This window comes from Xiphophorus couchianus, chromosome 14 (assembly GCF_001444195.1).
Source record: "Xiphophorus couchianus chromosome 14, X_couchianus-1.0, whole genome shotgun sequence".
Taxonomy (NCBI): domain Eukaryota; kingdom Metazoa; phylum Chordata; class Actinopteri; order Cyprinodontiformes; family Poeciliidae; genus Xiphophorus; species Xiphophorus couchianus.
In genome coordinates, this window is record NC_040241.1 from 14,237,802 (window position 1) to 14,255,648 (window position 17,847).

A 17,847-nucleotide genomic window follows, 5' to 3' on the forward strand; every position below is an offset into this window, starting at 1 on the left:
TGTCATAGTAATTGCACAAGATTCATTTCCCACTTCTGGTATGGTTATGCAGATGGTTTTGCTGATGATTCTGAAATCTGTAAGTACACATGTAAAACAGCTGAGATTCAAAGATAAAGTGGTGACAGTTGTGGGCAGTTTTTGATCCAATATTTTAAAGTTAAAATTTCTTGACAATCCAAATCAAGTTATTGGTTTGATATTTTGTTATTTTAGCAGGGCATTTTTAGTCACAGTACATCTGAATCATAATGTTGTGCTGAGAAGTGAAGTGGTTGCTTGAAAGTCAGGCCTGAATGTCAGGTCTGATTAAAAAAAAAAGGAGTCTCCATGTGTTATAAAGTTAACACTGACATCTTCCTGTTTAGGTGAATGGGATTTCTCTGATCGGAGAGACCCATAAAGAGGTTGTGAGAATCTTGAAGGAACTTCCAATCTGTGTGTACATGACATGCTGCAGACCTGCTCCAGATATCCAGATAGATATGGATACAGTCCAACCAGAATCAGATGTGTTTCCTACAGAATATAAACTGAAGGTACAGTCATATATTTGTCTTTTTCTACAAAACATTTTATGTTTAAAGAAAAAGACTAAAACACTAACAAACTATAAGGTTTTAGTAGCACGTTATGTAACATATTCATACATTTAAAACCTGGAGAAACAAATTTAAAGAAAACTAGTCCAACCTGACTGTCAGTGGCTCCTTTGGCTTTCCTCCTTGATAGCCATGATGGATTAAGACTTACTGATAAGAACAGGAGGCTTAAAGTTTATTAGAAACAGTCTCAGCAGCAATACCTCAGCAGTTGCCAGCATTACGGAGATATGAGACATCAAATACAGCTTTCCTTTGGGTAGAGGGGTTTTTCATCTCTGTAGCTTTATCTGTGATAATGTTCTGAAAGCTGAGCATCCCAGAGATGTTTCCCCTTTTTAACTACTGCCAGAAACCTGATCCACAAACAGACTTAGAGGGTAGGAGCCTGTGGGCTGGGAGGGAAAGGAAGGACGGCGTGCTGTCTCATTGTGGTTTTGGGTTTTTCCTCTCCCTGCAGAATAACATCAGCAGTGCACTGGTTTCTGAAGTTTCAGAGACGAATGACATAGAAGATCCACAGGATACAGTTACCGAAGAGGCAATTGGATCTCCTTTGGCCATGTGGGAGATGGAGATCCAGAATATCGAGCTGGAAAGGGGAGAAGGGGGATTGGGATTCAGTATTTTGGACTACCAGGTGGGACTACTTCCTTTAAAAATCTGTGAGAGGAAGCAGGTTTTTGTCTCATTTAGAATAAATCTTTTGTTTCTGTGTTTTCTAACTTCTAACACAATGGAGATCACCGGGTGATGTTACCGTTTTTACCGCCAGGACCCGCTGGATCCCTCCAAGACAGTGATCGTGATACGCTCACTTGTTCCGAACGGTGTTGCGGAGATGGATGGCAGACTTCTGCCCGGCGACCGACTCATGTATGTGAACAGCACAAACCTGGAGAATGCCACCCTTGAGGATGCCGTCCAGGCCCTTAAGGGGGCCAAGGTTGGAAAAGTCCAGATTGGAGTTGCCAAACCTCTGCCTGTAAGCAACGTTATCTCAATTCTTGCTTTTGATTTTATTTTAGAGCTGTGTGAAATACTCAAATGTACTGCAGATCGTGGCTTATAGTTTAAAGAGGGTGCAAATGTTTTGGAATTAGTTATTTAATTTTCCAGCCACTGTGAGACTTAAGGAGGCAGACCTTTTCATGTCACACAACGTTGGGCCCAGTTACGAGGGCTCAACTTACAGACAGCTTGAATTTTTTATGCAGGAAAATGTTGTGGAGGTAGGCTGCATGGTGTAGCGTTCCACCCAACCCTCTGTCTCAAAGGGTGGTCAGCCCGGAACACTTTGCACGGTTAGTTCCATTATATTAGGGAATTAGGGAAGGAGAGCACCCACTCTCTTGAACACTTAAACACATGAAAGCACCTGTTATAACAGCGGGTCCATCGGACGGCATGTTTGTTGCTCCAGGCTCCCGAGATCTTTTTGCTATATCAAAAAAAAAAAACAGCTTTCGTTTTTTTTCTTTTTCTACTGTAGAGATGCATTTTCCTGCATTGAATGTGCTGTTGGATTACTCAGCAAGACCTCTGGGCTGCTGGGGTTAGCTGGATTACTGAGCTGTAGGGAGCTCTCCTGCAGGATATGGAATGTGCTTTCTGAGGGGGATTTTTTGTCATATTGCCTTGACTCTGATGTGTGTTATCTTCCCTGTTTGCCTTGATCCTTTTCATATACAGATCCTTGCAAAGGTTACAGCCCTGGAACTTTTTCCACATTTTATCATGTTACAACTGCAAACTTTTAATTGTTTTATTGGGATTTTATTTCATGACCTAACGCAAAGTAGAACTTAATTGTGAAGCACTCCATTATGAAACCTAATTAAGTCCTTGTTGCTTATTCCTACCTCTCAATACTTCATTTATGAGGGGAATAATTTGTGGAGTGGGGAATGATCGACAAGAAATTGCTGTCCAGCGGTTGTTGACAGATTTATCTGAGGTATACTTGGAAATAAAAGGGTAGGAGCAGTGTTAAGATATATACAGATTAATATTTGTTAGTTAATATGCAATATAATGTAAATATAGCTCACAAGTTTGAGGTTGTAAAGTGAGAAAATATGAACAGGTTCAAAGGGATTGAATATTTTGTCAAGGCACTGTATTTTTATGAGCTGAACCAATCAAGATAAGGAGCTTTTAACTGAGATTCCTTTCGGAGCTTTTCTGTTTCAAAATATTCTCATTTAGTTTTTTAACCTCAATCAATCCTAACCACTTCTTTTCATCTTCATCCCATACTAATACCTTCATCACTAGATTTGGTAACAGAAAAATCTCATTCCATAAAGCTGGAGACACTGAAAGAATTTCTCCACTTTCCTAGGGAATATGTGGATATTCCCATTCTCCACACCCTTTTGGTGAGCAGGAAATACCTTCATCACCCATCATCCATTCATTTGACTTCAGCAGTATTTTGGTTGAAGAAGGAGAGGAAGGAGGACTAACTGAGGGCATCCTTTACCGAGCAGAACCTGCATTGGTTAGTTAGCTTTTGGAGACAAAAACAACTGCAAAAAATGAGAACACTTGAAAAGAGAAGCAGTTTGTGCTTCACTGTGATATTTGTTTTTGTATAATTATTACAAAACATGGTCTGCTTAGTTGAAATTATGTAACAGCTCAGGGTATTTTGACAGAAATTTTTTTTATGAATGTTACAATGTGTTTTAGATAATTTTGCTGTTACATATTCATAACGTACCATTTTGTAACTGCAAATCATGTTCAATAACTAACATTATTTTAGAGTCTCACTTAGATTTCAATCCGTTGTCCCAGATTGACACAAGTGAAGGAGACCTATCTGATGATAAGGTGTTAGATCATACTTACTCTGGGATGGAGGACGATACATTCCAGACATCAATGATCGCTCTCCATGGCAGCAGCTGCAGTGCTGACTTGGATTGCCTGCAGTCATCCACACCCAAGGTAAAGAAAAACATTTCTCAAATCACAACTCCTGGAATAATGGAAATACTCTGTGTTTAATGCCTTCAGAGTGCTGAAACTTTTTTTTTTTTTTTTTACTGTTTTTACTACCTTTTTGTGCAATCCCTGTAGTTTTAAAAAAATATATATTTTCCAAGAAACCGTGGTAATTTTATCAGGCTTTAATAGGATGGTTTTGTAGTTTCTTAGCACTAAAAGAATCCATTAACGTCAGTGGCTCCAATTTCAGCGCTACGTTGTTGAAAAGTTGAGAAAACGTCCAGGGATGTAGAGGTCTTTCGGGAAACTCCAAGAAGGCCTGTCGAGGTGTATATTCTGACTTTCTAACATGCCCAAAATGTTTATAGGGGAGTTTTGACTCTATGTCATGAAGTGTTGGCAAATGTTAGTTCTGTGCAGAGCAGGATGGGCACTTGCACATTAAAATTGCCCAGCACTCACTCCTGGGGAGGAGAGAACACACCTTCAAATTGCTCACGACCTCAGCTGTTTGCTGCAAGGCCAAAGGAAGTTGTAATTGTAACATCCTTAACTACATATCTCTTGTTCACTGAATTTGACAAGTTAATAAGTTAAGCAAGCCACACAACTCTTCTGAGTGGAGACATCTGAATCAGACAGATTTTCAGTTTTCTCAGCTGTCAGCGCTGACCGTGTTTACCGGAACATCCTGATTAATTTATGATGTTACAGGGCAGTCTGAAGGGACAGATATGTTCCTTGATGTCTGCAAACAGATTATAGCCTTTGTTTCGGGTCAGACAGTTCAGCCTTCAAGATGTGCTTTTCTTTAAAAGACAGACAACACGCCTGCTGATCATTCTTACAGCCAAGGTCAGTTGTGTCGGCTTCCTGAAATTTATCTAGGGTCACATTCTTCTCCGTTACATTAACAATTCTAGTTTTAAACGGGTAAACGGTCTTGGAGAGTTCTTGTTTCAAATCACAAAATTGGCTCCTTGAGTAACACAAGCAAATGCAAGCAAATTGGCTTGAGTTTAATGTTTGCAGACAAATTTTATTGTGAATCTGACTGTGCTATGTGCAATTCTAGTTGGGGAAAAATGGAGTTCACGATGGCTTGCAAAAGTATTTAAAACCCTTGAGTTTCTTCCAATTTGTTCATATTACAAGCCTCAGTCTAAGGTGACGTGTCATTGTAAAGTAGAGAGGAAATGATACATTAATAGTGCAAAGTTTTTAACTAATAATGTTGTGTGTATTGAGCCAATACTGTGCTCAAGACACAGTATTAGCCTTTAGAAAGATACTTCATACTGGTGGAATGTTACAGGCCATTTTTCTTGTCAATAGGTTAGAAACACATGTGTTACATGATGTAACAATTTTGGCTCTAAATTAGTTTTTGCTGAACTGAGAGGAAAAAATATATATCTCCTTGGATTGTGAAGGTTGCAGATCCCTGATCTTGATTTCTATTGTAGCTCTGGCTTTATATTTAAGGTTGAAATCTTGCTAGGAGGTGAGCCTTACACAGTAACAATGGGCTCTTGGCTGCTTCCCCGTTGAATTCTCCCCTTGGCCGAACTGTCAGTTTAAGTAGCCTCCCCATCTTGGTATGTTTGCAGCTGTGCTATAGTCTTTCCATATTCAGATGATGGATTGAACAGAGAGATTTGGATACTATTTTATAACCTAACTGTGGTTTAAGCTTGTCCACAACTTTATCCCTGCTGTGTTCCTTGGCCTTCATGATGCTGTTTGTTCACTAAAGTTCTTTAAAAGACCTCAAAGGCCTAAAGTAAAAAAAGAAACCTTTACAAATTTTTATTTGTATCAAATATTTATTTGAAACAAATGCTGAAAATTTTACCTCAATTGCTTCCAAATGAAAATGCTGTCTTCTGATTGATTGTTACTCTTAGAATAATCAATCTCTTTCTCTCATAACTCTTAGAACAATCAATTTACTCTCTGCAAACATTTTTCTGAGCCACACTAACCTTTATTTTCAATAAAGCTGGACTGCTTTTATAACAAAAATGTAGAAATGAAGTTCATTTTACCCTTTAGATCAACCTTTTTCTATAGCCATTGAAGGCTTTTCTGTGGCTTGTTAAAAGAAGAGCAAGCTGGATGGAGCCTGAGTGTGATTTATCCTCCCTGAGTGGATGTTCATTCATCTGCCATGCTTTGTTTCACTGTAGCTGACAGCCCGTCTGAACGTGTTGGATGAACACCCCGGCTTCGCAGACGACGCTCTGGCGTTCTCCACAGAGAAGTCGGCCTCTTACACTCCAGCGACTTTGACAGGTCACATCCCGGCGATTAATACCATTCTAAGCAGCTCAGATCAATACTTGGCAAAGCACCCGAGTGAAGAACAAGAACCAGTCGGGTGCTCAGACTCCTACAGCCTGTTTGCAGAGATAGAGGCCAAACACATTGACCAGGAGGCACCTGTGGAGAACCCTCTCTGTCTGATCGAACCAGTCATCTCTTTTAGCGATACGGAAGACACAACGGTAACTTAAATTCTTTTAGAATCAGCTTTCGGGGGTTTAACTAAGCCATTAAACTTACTTTATCTCTGTTCATTTTTGTAACTTACTTAATGTTGTGCACTTTGTCTCAGTAAACTTCTCTTAGTTAAAGCATCCTCTCAGATTTTAGATACACAAAAGTAAGACATGAATTGCTCAAAATTAATTTTGACATTCAAATTGCTTCATTCTTCTCTCAAGTGGTAGCTGTGTTTGGAATCTGCTTTAGTATTTTTTAATTTGTCATGAACAAATGTGTTGAATTATCACTTTTAGGATAAGGAGAAGGCTGGTGTGAAAGAATCTGCTGAAGACGACAACAAAGCAGCTCTGACCTCTAAGAGCAATTTTGAGAGGACCATCACAGTTGTCAAGGGCAACTGCAGCCTCGGTGCGTGTTTAGTTCTTCACATTCTTTAAATTATTTGTTTTTTCTTAGTTTTTGTTTTCCTCTCCTGCCCCACAGGGGGTTAATGAAGTGTCAGGCCTGAAAGCAGGAGCTGGCCTTTAGTTTTGTCTTTGGCTTTATAAAATGTAATTTTTCAGGCAGAAATGATAGCAGTAATATCTCGTAGTTTTTATACTTAGTGACGATGAGTCTGCTGCTATTCAAAACATTAGCATTTAAAAAAATGCCAGAGGGGCTCTTCCTAGCAAAAAGAAACTAAAGTTTGAACTTTAAGAACAAATGCGTATTTAAAATGGTCTCTTTTTTAGCTTTGTTGTACTCTTTAAAGGCCTGTTTAGGGTAAATAATTAATATATCTGGCTTTTTTCCTGTTTTCTGTTTCTTTTTTCCTGTGCACATTTTTATTATGTCATGGTCAAAAATTTACACAACATTATTATTTCTTTCAACTTTATAAATAAACATTAAAAGATAATATGTGTGGTCAGTTTTTTAGATAAGCTTTTACACATTACTCCAGTTTCTAAGATGTTTTCTTATGGTACAAATATTTCATAACCACTGCTTGTGTGTGTGTTTATCTAATACAAATGTTAATGACGCTTTGTTTTACCATCTGCTCTAAAGGGATGACAGTGAGCGCCATGAAAGACGGGCTGGGGATGGTGATCCGCAGTATCATCCATGGGGGGTCCATTAGCCGCGACGGTCGTCTGGGAGTGGGCGATCTGATCCTGGCCATCAACGGAGAGCCCACCACCAACCTGTCTAACGTCCAAGCTCGTGCCATGCTCAGGAGGCACTCTCTCATTGGACCAGACCTCGGGTAAGAGGCGGAGTGGCTCAGTGCATTAGTGTGCATGAAACTTGACAGAATTATGCAGCATTACATAAATATGATGGCACATTTTCAAAACTGTAAGGGTTTATTTTGTTACTAAGTGGCAGTGTGGCGTGCAGGTAGTCTTCTCCCAAAGATCACTGTATTTATGTAAGGATGTGCACTCATTTATCCAATGAGTTTTTTTTTGTTTTTACATCCTTCTCCTGACTGCAGGTGGGAAAAGTTTTCGAATGACTCAATGTGGTCTTGTTTTACAGCCGACAAACGTGCATTGTAACATGGGTCTGCACACTTTTTAGACAGACAAAATATCTTCAGTTTCTGTGCTGCTGAACTGTATTCCCACAATCACTTTGAATCCTTGTTGGACCTGCAAATGAATTAGATGTGTAATTATGATGTTTTCATAAATTCTGCTTGCTGAACTAAACTTGGCAGTTTGTTAGCTTCGGTGCATAAAAAGCCAACTCTTCACATTCTAGATCTGCTTGTGCACCTGAGGACGATCTGTGCCCGTTTTATGTGTGAGTATGGCTAACTTCCACACCGACGGATTCTCAAAAAGACGCTGACGCTTTGTTTTTTTTCTTTGTCTGGTGAGAGGTTTATCCAGAAGGATTAGGTCACTCGAGTGGTCATCCGTTTTCAACTTAAGAGTGAAAAAATGTCTGAGGAAACAGAATGTGGACGATTGAATCTTAAAACATCCACCTGGATAAATCTTGACAGGCTGTGCCGCCTATTCATCCTACTAAATGTGCTGCCTAAAGTTATTTTCTTTCTAAAACCATTAATACCTTTTTCTAACTCACTTTTTCATGTGCATCACTGACATTTTGCTCACTGCATGTTTTGATGATTTTAATGAAGCAGCTCATCTTTCCCCTTTTTTTTTTTTTGTAGGATTAATTTTCTTCCCCTGTCTGCATGCCATCAAGTAAAAAAAAAAAAGCGAAGAAAAAAAAAAACAATTGCACCCATCTGCTGAAGATCTGTCAGCCTTTCTCTGATGTGTTAATGTGCCCTTGAGAATCAGCTTCTCTGAATTGTTTTCAGATGGATTTGCGAGTAGATGGCAGTTTGTCACCCATCTCTCAGCTCGGCTCGTTCGACGTATGAGCCGTCTGCTCTCTTTCAATTAATAATAGATTAAAAGAATCCTTCAGATTTGTCACGTTTGTCCCACAATGGGTGACTGAAGACTTGATTTGCTTAGACTTTTATGAAGGTAAACAGCTGTTTTCAGCAGTCAGGTGTCAAAGTCCTGCATATATAATTCATGGACGATTCACCTTGAGCTTGATACGAGGAGAATGTGTTTACTGGAAGGCAAAGTGGGTTTGGTTTTGAAAAGTATGCCTCAGACTGTAAATGAGAACAGCTGTAATGTTATTCTCTATTTATAGTAAACGGTGCACATTTCAGTCATGAGTAGAGTTACTAATTTTCACTATGGTGGGAAAATTAGTTTTTAAGTATGAATGCAGGTTTGTTGATAAAAAAAAAACAAACATTTGTGAACATATCTTTGTGTGTGCATTTGGGTTTAGTGTTACATACGTCCCTGCTGAGTACCTGGAGGAGTACAAAGCCAGCCTCGAGCAAGCTACGGATGATATCTTCACTGAGACGGCTCAAGAGTAAGTTCCCATCCCACACACAAGGTCTGTAACCAATGCCTGTCCTCAAGATAAAATGTATAATGCTATAAAACATTTTTTTGTTTGTTTTATTTGTTTCGGATCAGCAAATTTCAATAGCAGACAAAGATGACCCGAGTTAATACAGGAAGCGTTTTTTCCAAGTTATGTGTTGAATTATATATTTTTGATTCTTACTTATTGCAGAACACTGCCAGTTTTTCTGTTGTGCTGATTAACCTAATTTATGGTGGGGAGTTAAATAATTTCCATTTCAACCAAAAAAAAAAATCTTTGATACCCGTCACATTGTTGCAGGCTGGAATTAGTTTCCTTCCATCTTTTGAAGCATAAGTTGTGGAAGCTGTTATCTATTTAAATTTCATTTTATTTAAGTCCTTATTATTGTACCTAGAGATACAGCCAAGGTTTCTCTAAGGACTATAACATATTTTGCAGGTTCTTTGATAGCGTTGGTAGTTTTGATTCTAAAAGACAATGAAGGAATTAAAATATAGTCTTTGCATCAGAATATGCATCTCTAACCTTTATTAGATTCTAATTAAACTAAAAGTAATAATAATAAATCCCAGGACATGGTGTTGCTTGTTGTATTTGCAGAACAAAAATAGTTTGAATTCTTGATTTTGGTGCCAAAATCCAAAGATTACTGATTAAAGGCGATCAAGAGAATCTCAGCTAGTCTTGATCTAAAGCCAATTGATTAGTGCACCTTTCATCTGAAATTTAATAATAGATTAGGTTGCCGCATATCTTTTATATCAAAATCATGCACCTTTCCAGACTGAAATGTCCAGGGCTCTCTGTCATCTTATAGCCCCTTTTAATAGGATAAGTACATATGTTTACAATAAATCTCTCACGGGAGATGGTCAGTGTTGTTATAGATAGATAGGACAAATTACCTTTAGACTCTTATGTTGAAGTTTTGTCTAGAAAGCAACATTCATTTATCATCTTGGATTTACCTAGATTTCTTATCTGACTTTGTTTACTTGAACAACTTTAGGATGCCTTGAAATGACATTTGTTGTGAAGTGGCGCTATATGAACAAACTGAATTTAATTTGCTGTTTCCCTAAAGACACAATCTTGACGGATAAAGTTTGTTTTATATGTCTGCAGCTTTAATAATTTTCAAAATGTAAGCACATCATTTAATTTCTCTAGCTTGAATATAATATTCTTTCCTACCTCATTACGTTTTTAGAGATATTCCCAACCTCCCAGAGCGTGAAGATGGAGAGGGAGAGGAGAGTGCCTCATACAGCAACTGGAATCAGCCAAGGAAGTAAGTATACTCTTAAAGTCTCAACTGTAATTGTCTGAACACATTTCATCAGCACAAATGGCCCAGCTTTTAAATAATAATTATGAAAAATGGGAATGCTGCCTTTTCTCAGAGTGGAGCTTTTCAGAGAGCCCGGTAAGTCCCTAGGGATCAGCATTGTCGGCGGCAGAGGGATGGGCAGCCGTCTGAGCAATGGGGAGGTGATGAGGGGCATTTTCATCAAGCACATCCTGGAGGACAGCCCTGCTGGACAAAACGGGACACTAAAGACTGGGGACCGGATAGTGGAGGTAATGAAGCATCTCAGTTCAGCTAGAGGTTATTTTCGGTTACAGTTTATGCTGTTATTTGTATTTTTATGATGTTTTTGTTTCAGGTGGATGGCGTCGATTTACGAGACGCAAGTCATGAGGAAGCTGTGGAAGCCATACGGAAGGCAGGCAACCCTGTTTCCTTCTTGGTCCAGAGTATTATTCACCGAGCCAGGGTGAGTCTGTAAAATAGAGCCAAACTAAGTGCTATTTAGCTTCCTTGTAATATAAAGGTCACTGCTGCCCTGTGTTGCCTCTTTTTCTTTATCTCATGGGACAATTTATTCTGTTTTTTCAAGCTATTTAGGGCATTTTCAAAGCTAAAAAGGGCTATTTATGTGCCACCACTGTACTACAGTGGTTCTTAGCAGGCTGAAAGTAATTTTCAAACATTTTGTTTCTAAGAGCAACATATCCTGCTTGGAATATTAACTATAGTACAAAGGTTTAACCTTTTTAAAGAGCCCCCCATTTAAAAATCACCACATCAACAACACCGTTTGTTGTTTGAAAGTGCCCTCAGGCCTTCAAACCATGAGTAAGTACCTTCCTGCTGGGGCTGCCGCTGGCCTGGCTTCTCACTCTCAGTCAGATGCCTCTTAATTTTCACATATTCCCTTCTGCTTTTGCTAACAATTTATTTTCTCATTAGGCATGTTGCGACTCATAATCTAACACAGAGAAGACTACATTCCAGCTTGTACAGCAATTAGCATCCCTGTTAGAATGTGTTAAAACCTTAAGATAGGTGATTCTTTTAGGGAGTACATTTATTCAAGTCCAAAAACTGATATCTATAAATGAGGTTCTAAGACCCACTTGTTTGCTGTAGTTTCTATTTTATTACACAGAGATGAGTTGTGTTACTTCTAATATATTTTCGAGAAATAAAGTAATTGTTTACATTGCATTTGCAAGTTCACACTTTTGTTTTAGGAGCATAATGTAAAAAGTTAGCTTCTATTTTGAAAAATAAACAAAAAAAATACTGCAGTGATAGCTATCATTGTCTCCTACAGTTTATTTAAATGTTAGACTTTCCTGTCACAGTGTCACAGTGCTGTTGATCATTTTTGCTTGGGTAACCATTGGATCAACTTAAGGCACATGTGTTTCAGGGGATTCAAATACCAAATATAATATGGAAAATCTGGTTTGTGAAAGGATTCCAGTAAGTTTAGGGACAGATTCTCATTCATACCTGAAATGAAAAGGCTTTATAAATACTATTATGTAAACTATATTATGAGTTGCCTCATTCCTGCATCTCTCCTCCTCTACTCGACTCTCTCAGCCTGAGTCGATACATAGCCCAGCTCCATCTCCTGCTGTGGAGAAACGCACTGCAGCTTTCACATGCATGCCAAATCGCGCACGCCAGGTAATCCATCTCTCTCCTTTTGCCTCCTCCATCTCTGTTGCATCACCCATCCATCACATATAATCTTGGTCGTATTATCTCTCCTGTCTCCTCTTTCTTTTTGTGTCTCACACTGCTTAGCCAAGTCCCGCCTCTTTAGTTCTGCGTTTGACGTACAAATAATGTTTGCTCTTATGTACATGAAGTAGACTTGGAAGTTTTCGCTGGAGAGAAACAAAAAAGGGAAGGTGTGTTTTCATCTGGCGTCATGCAGCTCTGTTCTGTTGCAGAATAATGTGGCGGTAACTGAGAGTTCAGGCACAATGATGATGAAATGCCATTGTTACATTATTTATCGACACTCAGCTCTACAGTTTCAGGGTTGCCAACTTTCTCGCAAGAGATTTCTCAAATATGAGTCAAGAAGCGAGTCTTAAACACAATAAATCTTTTGGGAGGTGTAGGGTGCTTTACATGTCAGGTAAAATAGTATTCACCAAAAGCTGTGGGTTGCTTTTTTATATGACGTTCAGGTTATCAGCAAAAATACTAATTGTTGGCGTGCCGTGGTGGCGTAGGGGTTACCGCGACCCATATTTGGAGGCCTTGAGTCCTCGACGCGGCCGTCGCGGGTTCGACTCCCGGACCCGACGATATTTGCCGCATGTCTTCCCCCCTCCCCTTCCCCGTTTCCTGTCAGCCTACTGTCATATAAGGGACACTTGAGCCCACAAAAGGCCCCCTGGAGGGTTTAAAAAAACCAACAACTAATTGTTAACATAAAACAACGAGTGTCGGGGCTTATTTATATTAAATATATAATTTATATTGTACCAATGTAGAGTCAAAGCACTTTACATCAAAAATATATACATCCAGTTGTTTAGAATTCAACTGTGTCCAAATGTAATTCAAATCAATATAATTGTTTCAATGCTAGACAGCCAAATAGTTAGATGCATTGTCAAATTCAAACCTACTTAACACACATTACAGTCAAATTCAGTTGATCATAAAATGCCATCGGATAAAATGTTGGCTATCATAAAATGTGCAGATAATTGCATAGAGTCACTGCCTTTGGACATCCTGAGCAATGATGTGGTGACAGTGGAGAGAAACTCCTTTTTTACAGGAAGAAACTTTCAGCAGAACAAGGCTTAGCATGAGATGTACTGGAGAAGATGCACCTTATTTTGGAAAGAAGAACAATAGAAAAGATACTTAGTAACTCTGCACCTTTAGAATAAGAAGCAGTTAGCGATTGGGTGGATGTCCTTTGCTTCACCAAGTAATGTAGCACAACTTAATAGTTGTGTAAGTGGGAAACAAAAGAAAGACCTTCCAAAAAAGTCGTGCCACTTCAAAGACATTTTTGGTCATAAATTTAACAAAAGTGTATTAATTATTTAATTTCACAAATAAAAGCTAAATAAAATTAAGCCAGTATTTTCCAAACGCCGTGATTGTTTTAAGTGTTTTACCCATTGAAAAGTGAGGGAATGCATTTTCTGATTCCTTTTGCCTTCAGATGAAACAAACAATGGCGCTGTTTCTTAACAGTGTTTTATTTTCTGTTTCTGTTTTATTTTTCACAAAATGAGGCAAAGTTGTGGTCCACGAAATCATCCAAAGTTTTCTATGATTGTTAAAAAGACAAATCAAGAATCCTCCATGTTTCATCAGCGGCACTTTTATGAAAAAAGCATTTAATTGCTAAAAATGTCTGAAATGGTCCAATTGCTCGTGGAAAACCTCTGCTGTCAGACATCAAAATTGATATCTAAACATGTTTTGCTTATCCTCTTTGTGTTTTCAAGTTTGTCTTTTTTTATTTTGTACTGCATCTAATTTTTATTTGGTTGCATCAAACAAAAAGGGGATGTAATGTTTAAGGCTTTTACTGAAAGTGATTGTTATCTTGTCGTGCCTGTATTTTTGAAAGGTATTTCTACACAAAGCACTGTGTTCTAACTTGACAAAAAAATACTGTTTTTTTTAGCTGCTAAACAAGCCTTCAATCAGCTGTTTGTGTTGAATTCAAATGCAAGATGAAATTTCTTCTGCAAGATGAAACAATGCGTTTTTTTTTTTATAAAAGGCCAGCCAATAATAGAGAAAAAAAAGCATTAAAAAAGGTAATGGTAGAGAAACTATTTATTGTTAATAAAAGAAATATCTCTGCAGGAAAACACAAATATGAAAATGTTATATTCATCCGCTGTCTATACTCGAGTTAACCTCCAGCGTTCTGTGGGGTGCTACATGCATCTTTTTTTTTTTTATTGATTTGGCAACCTTAAACATGTAAAATGGTGATCAAACATATTTTAAATTAATTGTACCAGTACAATTGGTCAAATTCCCAGGTAGAATTTTGACATGATTTAGCTCTTTAAATTATGAGTGGAATATAATTTCAGCCCGGAAAAGAAGCTGTTTAAGTGCATCATTAAAAGGCTAAAATTAATGGCATTCGTGACCTCGATGGCCAAAATACAAGCAATAATTTGTGCCGCTTTTCGTGGGGAAAAAAATAAAAAAATCTGTCCAGTCACTTACTGAAAGTGAATGAGTTCCACTAAAGAACTGTAATTTATTACCCTTGGCTGTAAAGTAAATGCAGATCATTCAGGGACCAGTTGTGTCGTGTAAAATGCAGCCTATCTGTTCAACCTTGAGCTCTTTCCCCATAAGATCCTGATATTTCTTTTGTGAGCAATAAATAATCTCAAGGTATCCTGCAGGTATCTTTAAACATTCTGCTAAAGCGTTTCAGAGAAAGTGGCCCCTCTCCAGTTTTTTTTTTTTATGTTAAGGAAATTACTTTTCTCAAGCAAACCGTTCATTTTAATGGTTACTAATTCAAATTAAGCCTTTTGTGCTCATGTACGTCCTCTTTGTTCTTCTCCCTTCCAGCTTTTGATTGGATTCTGTCATTAAGTCAAAGCCATCCCATTATAGTATCATGTTGTCAGCTTGTCCGTCTTGTGTTGCTTTTTAGAAGCCGCCCCTGCCCTTTCTGCAGCTAAATAGCCACCGTGACTCCAGCCTTTGCAGCACTAATCAAAGCTCCTTAGCGCCTGCCCTCCCTCAGGTTAGAAAGCCACCCTGTGTCTGTGTCCACTTTCCACTTGACCTTCTGTTCTGTTCTGACTTGGGAAATCAATGTTAACAAGCTGCACATTCGGAGTAAAAAAGTGTGGCAAAGAAGAAAAAATATACATGAGTGTGTTGAGGTTTACCACAGCGGGGCACTTTTATTGAGGAAAATATCAGAAAGACAAATATTTTCCTTTTTCTTAATTTTGGACATTTTGTAGCTTGACTCCTCCAGTCAGAAGAGAACATATTTAAACAAATTCTTTTCTCATTTTCATTTGCAAGTTAACCATTTTCCCTTCCTGGTTTCATCAAACAAAAGGACAAATAATATTTGAGGCTTTTACTCTGAGAGCTTTTTCTTTTCCTCCTGATTCCCATGTTTGATAGGGAGTTTGGTTTATTATCACACCTCAAACATTATTATAACAGGCCTGGAGTCTGTATGAGAAAGACAACTTGCTTTGAGAGATGGCCGATAAAGATTTGTACGGACCTTAAAGTAACTACGCTTTGGGTTGTCAAATTCTGGACAAAGCCTTTTTAAGCCTGATTGCTGATCAAAAAAATTGTAGAAAAACAAGCCAAAAAAAAAAAGTATTTAAATTTTTATTACAGTACTATGAAAAACATATTTATCTCCTTCAGGATTCTTCTCTTTTTTTGTCACGGTGGTTATGTTCAGATTGTAAAGCAAATGTTAACATAATGAAAAGATAACTCCAGTAAATGCAAAAATATCACACCTTCAACCACTATTTTTGTTCAAAATGTCAAAAGCATCTCACACTGGTCCTTTCCTACATATGATTTTGAGCTAAACTCCAGATTTTACCATAGTGTCTTTCCTCACAGCTGCTCTATGATATACTCTCCTTAACGCACTACTGACATTTCAGTTGATATCATGAATTTGCTCTCCCTTTAAAGTCTCTTCACACGCTATCTGCTGCAGAGCAGAGTGATTTACCTTCTCGTCTGTCTTTAAAGCAACCGCCATCGATAACAGACTCCGTCGAGGAGAGAGCCGTGCCGAATTACAGCAAGGACAAGGTTGGTATTCCAGCCGCTGCGCAGTGATATGTCGTCTCCGACGGCAAAGAGCGAACCAGCACCAGTACATGTCTGTTCATACATGTTTGTTATTGTCCCGTGCGTGTTGCCCTCTAAAGTTGTTGCCCTTGTTTTCTTCTCTGTAGGAGGGTGACAGTCACAGTAGACTTTTTCTCCGCCTCTCCCCAACTAACCCTTTCACTCCTACCCCGTTTAAGGTTTGTGCGTCTTTGTGTTGTGCCTTCCACCTCTCACCTCTGTGAATGCTTGGACAGATGCGTTCACCTGCCGCAGTGAGTTGCGTGTATTTCCATGCAACAATCTGTTCATGCATTCACACTGTCTAACTCCTCCTCTCTCTTTCTGAGCTCTTTTACATTTTGTAAAATCAACATTTGTCCTTCTATTTAGTTTTTGCATTTTGCGTTTAGTTGCTTATTTTAATCAGTCAGTACTTTATTACGAAATTACAAAAATTACAGCTTCAATGTAATTTACTTGGGAATATTAATTGCTAATGGGGTTTTTTATAAGGTAAGTAGAAATATCTATTTAAGTTTCTGCACAAATTTATGGAAAAATTTGTCTCTAAGTCAAAACAATGTGCACGTTTTGGTTGAAGAGGTGTAATCAAGGTTGGCTTGAATGAGCTAAATAGTCTAATGCTGATTCATAACCAAATGCCAGGGTTCCTATGCACTCTTGAAAAGTCTAAAAAAAAGTCTGTTTAGATTTCCATGTCTGGATAAATATGGAAAAAGAAAAAAATTATATTTTCTTTTTTGCACCAAAGTCCATTAATTCTCAGTAAATGCAGTGGTTTTACGTTTGCTTATGTTTTCTTCAATTTGTCTCATCACACATGAATTTAAAATTTATACCCATCAGTATTTAGATTTTTCTAATATTGACATAATTCATACTCATTAAAGAATGAAAGAACTGGCTATTTTACTTGATGTTTTATCTCCAAAACTGTAAATTCAGTTTGAACTGGATTTCTTGATCTTCAGAACTCAATAAAGAGAGACACCAAAGTGTAGTTAATTACAGTATTTTGAACCAGAGTGGAAAATAAATCTTGTTCAGTTTATAATGTGTAAACTCAATAGAGATTTCACTCTACTCATAACATTCCAGCTCATTTTATGTCCATAATGAGATAGGAGAAGTATAAACTTACTCAGTCCTACCATGGCATTCTCAAAATAAAAGCTGTCCTTGTCTCATCATGTTAAAGGGCCAGTGGGTAGCCCTTAGCCACAATACTTTTGTTTTACCATTCAGCATTGTTGCTTGACTTTTGTCAATTTTTGCATTGAGTTTAGTTTATTTAGATACCACCATTTCGCAACAAATATTGTCTAAGCATACTTTACAAAAAAATAATTATTTTAATCCAATCATACAGACCAATTCAAAGTTCTTGTCATAACCTCCAGTTCAATCCTAGTTATCAAAACATGTCGTCAAGGGCATGTTTCGTTTTTTAATTAAATTGAAAAAAAGGTTTCTATCTAATCGCATCATGTCATTTATACATTTGTTGAATCTGCAGATAAAAGACCATCTACAATTCAACCAGGTTCAGATCGAATGCTTTGTCTTTAAATGTTCAGATTTTCTTTTGAAAATATCAAAACTGTAAGTCTTGAAAACTGTGTAATTATGAAATTAAAAATGTGTAGGAACCCTGCTAACGCTTTGAAAACATGTCATTCATTTTCTGCCTGA

At 37.9% G+C, this 17,847-nt stretch overlaps 1 protein-coding gene across 7 annotated transcripts in view; it reads left to right on the plus strand.

Moving 5' to 3' along the window:
* Positions 1 to 17,847, plus strand: part of mpdz (multiple PDZ domain crumbs cell polarity complex component) — a 52,271-nt gene that overhangs the window by 19,148 nt on the left and 15,276 nt on the right. For 2 of the 7 annotated variants that reach the window (XM_028038412.1, XM_028038414.1), the window contains exons 15-30: positions 369 to 539; positions 1,063 to 1,242; positions 1,378 to 1,587; positions 2,947 to 3,105; positions 3,405 to 3,557; positions 5,747 to 6,064; positions 6,359 to 6,473; positions 7,119 to 7,317; positions 7,818 to 7,859; positions 8,886 to 8,975; positions 10,207 to 10,287; positions 10,400 to 10,577; positions 10,664 to 10,774; positions 14,963 to 15,055; positions 16,051 to 16,113; positions 16,260 to 16,331. In XM_028038412.1, coding sequence (XP_027894213.1) covers positions 369 to 539; positions 1,063 to 1,242; positions 1,378 to 1,587; positions 2,947 to 3,105; positions 3,405 to 3,557; positions 5,747 to 6,064; positions 6,359 to 6,473; positions 7,119 to 7,317; positions 7,818 to 7,859; positions 8,886 to 8,975; positions 10,207 to 10,287; positions 10,400 to 10,577; positions 10,664 to 10,774; positions 14,963 to 15,055; positions 16,051 to 16,113; positions 16,260 to 16,331 — 2,235 coding nt within the window. The remainder of the gene's footprint in view (positions 1 to 368; positions 540 to 1,062; positions 1,243 to 1,377; positions 1,588 to 2,946; positions 3,106 to 3,404; positions 3,558 to 5,746; positions 6,065 to 6,358; positions 6,474 to 7,118; positions 7,318 to 7,817; positions 7,860 to 8,885; positions 8,976 to 10,206; positions 10,288 to 10,399; positions 10,578 to 10,663; positions 10,775 to 14,962; positions 15,056 to 16,050; positions 16,114 to 16,259; positions 16,332 to 17,847) is intronic. The other 5 variants (XM_028038416.1, XM_028038417.1, XM_028038415.1 and 2 more) reach the window with 5 other exon arrangements.